The sequence below is a fragment of the Sinocyclocheilus anshuiensis genome, unplaced genomic scaffold, assembly GCF_001515605.1.
Source record: "Sinocyclocheilus anshuiensis isolate Anshui unplaced genomic scaffold, SAMN03320099.WGS_v1.1 scaffold101, whole genome shotgun sequence".
Classification (NCBI taxonomy): Eukaryota; Metazoa; Chordata; class Actinopteri; order Cypriniformes; family Cyprinidae; genus Sinocyclocheilus; species Sinocyclocheilus anshuiensis.
The window spans coordinates 77,794-83,791 of NW_015540892.1; the positions used below are offsets into that span (position 1 = coordinate 77,794).

General features: G+C 38.1%; 1 protein-coding gene across 1 annotated transcript; it reads left to right on the forward strand.

Moving 5' to 3' along the window:
• Positions 1–2,336: 2,336 nt before the first annotated feature.
• LOC107688900 (potassium voltage-gated channel subfamily S member 2) lies at positions 2,337–5,402 on the forward strand. The gene is made up of 2 exons (XM_016486728.1): positions 2,337–3,308; positions 4,916–5,402. Exons 1-2 carry the CDS (start codon positions 2,343–2,345, stop codon positions 5,396–5,398), a joined length of 1,449 nt encoding a protein of 482 aa, XP_016342214.1. The 5' UTR covers positions 2,337–2,342; the 3' UTR covers positions 5,399–5,402.
• Positions 5,403–5,998: the final 596 nt, after the last annotated feature.

Consider the following 5,998-nt stretch of genomic DNA (forward strand, 5'->3'; position numbering starts at 1 on the left):
TCAGAGTATTCTCACTCTTGGAGAGTATTCATTCCCTCATCCTTGCAGCCAAAAGTGACAGGACAGGGGAAAATTAGAAATACAAGGCCTGAGCTGGCAGATTCCCCTTCCTCCATGTCTTTCACTTCCTTCACTTGTGTGACCTCTTGGGCACCACAGAGATTAGATATCGGAAGAGCTGGGGATTGATCTTTTTAAAGAACCCAATCTAAGAAGAAAGCATCTTGAACTTCATGACAGAGGCACAATAAACAGCTCTCATGCCCATATGAGAAACTTCTTTATTTCTCACACCTATGAATGCCATCTTGAAAAAGATGCGAGTGCAGAGATGAGAGTCTCTCTTATATTGTCCAAATCAATCATAATATATCAAACACACAGCAAGAGGGCACCTCAGTGCACATGATACACTTGTTGCCGCACAGCTGGGGGTGGAATATAATCTGAAATAACTGAAATAAGTCGCTGAAATAAGTGCAGAAGTAGAAATAAGGCAGAGTAAAGACTAGATGTAATCGTGAGCCTGAAGACAGTAAAAATTGGACAAAATGACACTGAACCCCCTAGTCTATATGTGCATGAGGACAATGACTGTAGTATAAACGCGTTCATGATTGAATGTGTGCTGATCTGCATGTCACATTTGGAGCCATATCATTGTAATTAATCTAATCATCATATCTAAATTCATAGGTCAACATCACTCAAATGTGACTGAAGAAGAAAAACACACTGAGGACAATTGGAGATGGGGGGTGGGGATGGGTTTGGGGCCCAATTCGAGGCTTGTCACAAATAATTTTTTTTGTCCAAAAAATCCTCTATTGTGTGGTGTCATTATGATTATTTAACTGCTCCCGATAGAGACGGAGCATCCCCGAACTCAAGTTGTAAATATCAAACATGTTTGATATTTACGACTCTTGATTGAGCTGCCTCTGACGTGATACCCGTGAGCAATCATCACCTACCGGATGTTGCGTGCTTCTATAGCTGAAACTTGACAGCCACAAACATGCCATGAATGTAGAGTACTGAGAAAGAACATCACCCATATTTTTTTTGTTTTGTTTTGTTTTTCACTGTACTGTACAACAGAACACGTGCCAGGTGAGCCATCTGATAACATCGATAGTCCTTCGTGTGTTTTGCTCCTCTAGTCACATTTGGTCTCATTATTTAACTGCTCCCGATTGAGACGGAGCATCCCCGAACTCAAGTTGTAAATATCAAACATGTTTGATATTTACGACTCTTGATTGAGCTGCCTCTGACGTGATACCCGTGAGCAATCATCACCTACCGGATGTTGCGTGCTTCTATAGCTGAAACTTGACAGCCACAAACATGCCATGAATGTAGAGTACTGAGAAAGAACATCACCCATATTTTTTTTGTTTTGTTTTGTTTTTCACTGTACTGTACAACAGAACACGTGCCAGGTGAGCCATCTGATAACATCGATAGTCCTTCGTGTGTTTTGCTCCTCTAGTCACATTTGGTCTCACAAGTCTGCTTGAGATCTCGTGTCACTGTGAAATTGTTCCTACAGTCAACAAGTGTTTGGTCTCGTGGTCTGGTCGAATCATCTAGTGTGTATGTTCAGAGGATTATAAGGCTAAGAATCAATTGAAACTGTCTTCATGTTTGTGGTCTCCCATGGTTTAAAATTTCACATGAAAGTTTGATTTGTATCAGCACCATTTGTTCCAGACTCAGTTTAAATATTTTGCAGGGAATAAAGAAATCAGATCAGTTGGATAGAAGTTACTTGATTACATGGTTACATCATAAGGATATAGAAGCTACATGATGGGAGCTGTGTGTTTTGGACATAGGTAAACATAGTTTTTCTGAGCAAATCAAGGATGGAGAATATTGCAAAAAAAAGATAATTATAAATAATGGTCCATTAATAATTAGTTTTACAAAAATATGTAAGAAGTACATGATTGTGCATCCACCACTACTATAGGCCTATGTAAAATTAAAATAAAAACAACGTAAAAAAAAATCAATAAATTATAGAAAGGATGAAATTTAAAATATAAAGAGTTATATTTATTTTATGTTAAGAATTTATTTTAAGAATTACTGTTCACAGGCTAAGCTGAGAACTTCATCATACATCACAGGGTTTTTTTTTTTGGACCTGAATGGCATGCATATAACATCAGCACACATTAAATGCCACAGGAAGTAGGCAAAAATTATGGTGCTTTAATTATATTAATATTTTTAACATGTTAAAATGAATCACAGAAATGAACCCATTATGAATGCCAACCATACTAAAACAAATGTTGTCCTCTTTTTCTATTACAGCGTGTAGGTAGATCATGGTTAAGGAAAGACACACTTGGTGGTTTTTGGATCCGAAGGACAACCTTTTACACATCAATGTGGGTGGGTTGAGGCACACTCTATGTTCAAGCATTCTGAAGAAGTTTCCGGACACGCGTCTGGGCCAGCTCTTGTCCTGTGACTCAGAAGATGACATTCTACAGATCTGTGATGATTTTGATGTTCAACAGAAAGAGTTTTACTTCGACCGTAACCCTGGCCTTTTCCCTTATGTCCTGCACTTCTATCAGACTGGCAAGCTGCACATTATGGAAGAGCTGTGCATTTTCTCCTTCTCTCAGGAAATAGAGTACTGGGGCATCAGTGATTTGTTTCTGGACAGCTGCTGTAGTTACCGCTACCTTGATCGTAAACTGGAGAGACATCATAAATCGTGGGATGAAGAGAGTGATGTTAGCAGTGTGGATACGTCGGTTGATGAGATTTCTGATCTGAACAAAGATATCGAGCACTTCCATGAAATACGTTTTGGAAACATTCGAAAGTGTCTGTGGCTAACATTGGAAAATCCAGGTTATTCAATTCCTAGCAAACTTTTCAGCTTGCTTTCCATTTGTGTGGTGTTAATATCAATTGCCACCATGTGTATCAATAGCATTCCAGAGTACCAGATATTTGATGAAAATGGTAATCCAACCGAAGACCCAACTATGCATGTTTTAGAAGTGTCCTGCATCTGCTGGTTTACCTTTGAGGTAGTAACACGTATGCTTCTTGCACCAAATCATCGTAAGTTCTTCCTGCTACCACTAAACCTGATTGATATCATCTCAGTGATGCCAATTTACATCACTATCTTTTTTGATCTGCTCATTGGGAGTGAGTCAGAGATGGACAACTTGGGAAAACTGGTCCAGGTGTTGCGGCTGATGAGAATCTTCAGGGTGCTGAAGTTGGCTAGGCATTCAACAGGGTTAAGGTCACTAGGTGCTACACTACGGGTGAGAATACACTGCTACTGTTCAAGTGCATTTACAAGCTGTATATTGAAGTGGTGTTCAAACCTGGACTTGGAGTGAGACCCAGAGCACTCCATATTTTGTATGTCTAAAAACCCACTATGCTTCCCAATATGCATACTATCCACCCTAAGTATATCCAAGATTAGAATGAATTTGTCCCAGAATACAATATGTTGAAATGAGAATCCAAAGATACCTGGATGATCTACTATTTCCAGTGGATTTTTGAAGCATGCATCCATGCACAATCTAACAGCTAATATTGTCCACAAGCCCTCCTGATTTAAAATAACAAAAACAAATATGAAAGAACTATAAACATGGCAGATGAGCATTAAATCTATGTACATTCCTTACTTTTATAAAACTTCAATTAGGTTTCATGCTTGAATGCAATAAAAAATAAAATTTTTGTTGTAAGGCCAGACAAAGACACGGAATATGGTGACCATACGCCCTCTTTTTCCCGGATATGTCCTGGCCAAGATTTCTAAATAACCGTGAGACCTACAAAGAGGAGACACTCTGCATGCTGTCGAATCGCTATCACGGTACATTGTTGTCACACACGATTGATCTGTACAGCACTGCTTCAAGCTGAACACACCTTTTGACTTTGTTTTCTATTGGTTTCATACTTGCTGAAAGTAAAGACTGAAAAGAAGTTTGAACAATAGCATGCAGCCATTGTACATAATCGACCAATCATGGCATGCAAGAAAGTGGGATCTACAGAGAACGGTTAACCAATGCAAATTTTAAACATTTTAGGCAATTTAGAAATCCCGGCCAGGACATATCCAGAAAAAGAGGATGTATATTCACCCTACACAGAATGGGCTGATTAACCATGAAATCAAAATTGACACTTCTTATTTTTTATGGAATATTGCAGAGTTTATTATAAGTGATTTATCTATGCACAAAGTAATCTTTAATCAAAATAACTTCCCCCTGCAATAACATTTCTTCTCTTCTTTGATGACGTTTACTGGAGCGAGGGCAGGACAATAACCTCACCACTCCACCAACCTGTCACTCACATGAGATCACAACAATAGCAAACAACAATGATCCAATGATCCAGTTTAATAAATTCAAAACAGCAGGCACAAACAGGCAGTGGTCAAATAACAGGCAAACAGTCCAATGGGCAATCAAGACAAAAATGCCAATCCAATAAACAGGTAGAACATCATAACATAAGGCTGATAATCTGAATCAGGTGTGTTATATAAAGGGAGATGCAGTTCTGTGGGTCCGCAGGATCAGGATTGAAAACCACTGACATATTGATTAGTACTAACTGTAGATGTTTTGATTATGCTTTATTTAACAAAATGAATCCATGACACCAGTAAATAATCCATAAATAGCATATATTTTGATCTTTTATTAAAAATTCTATAAAACCTTCAAGTCCTTCCAATTATTACAAAAATGGAATACAACAAATACAAAATAATGGAATACAAAAATTATTCCTCAACCAGTTCAGTCAACTCCATAGCTTAAGCGTTTAAGTGCTTAAGTGTTTCTAATTATATTTTCCATGTCAAAAATCATGTTTTTGTTTCTTTGTGTAGCACAGCTACAGAGAGGTTGGAATCTTATTACTGTACCTGGCAGTCGGTGTATCAGTGTTCTCCGGAATGGCTTACACTGCAGAATATGAAGAAGATGTTGGTTTGGACACAATCCCAGCATGCTGGTGGTGGGGGACTGTTAGTATGACAACTGTGGGATATGGAGATATAGTGCCAGTGACAGTGGCAGGAAAGCTGGCAGCATCTGGCTGCATCCTAAGCGGTACATTAGTTGTGGCACTACCCATCACCATCATTTTCAATAAGTTTTCACATTTTTACCGCAAACAAAAAGCTCTTGAGGCTTCAGTGCGAAACAGCAACAACAAGAGGCTTATAATAAGACAACAGAGTAATAGTGAAGACAGCGCAATACATGGTCACAACCACTGTTTGGAGGATGAAGAGGATGAAGATGTGAATTATGAGAGAGGAGTTGTCAACTTTTGCTATGAAGACCATCCACTGACGAATAGATTCTGATGTGTCCACTATGCAAGAAAAGGAATATTATACCAATATCAAATATTCATATCCTGGCTGAAAATAGAGTAGGGGGAAAAATTAAAGGAAAATCTGTCCGATCCAGTGGTTCTGCTATGCTGTTGGGGGCATTTTGCTGCCATAGTTTGGGTCCACTTGCTCCCTTTGAGGGAAGAGTGTTTCTTAACTGGAAGGATGCATTATTTTTAGACTAGAGTTATCCTCAGCATTAAACAACAGAATGAGACAGTCTAGTAAGTTGGCCTGGCTCCCCTGCGGTCACAGCATGAACATACTATGAAAAATTTATTTTGGGGAAAAACTATATTGAAAATCTTTATATTATCTAACTTCCTTTTAATGCAATACAGTGAACAACAACTGTCAGTGGTTTTTTTTTTTTTTTTTTAATTCTGAAATCAAGTCACATATATTTTATTTATATAATGCTTTATTCAATACAAATAGTTTCAAAGCAGCTTCACAGTAATAAACAGGAAAATAACAGTGTCAGTGTTACAAAGTTCATAAATTATGAAAAACTTTAGTTATAAATATAAGTTATAAAGCAGCTCTACAAAAGGTAGTTAGCAGTGGCAT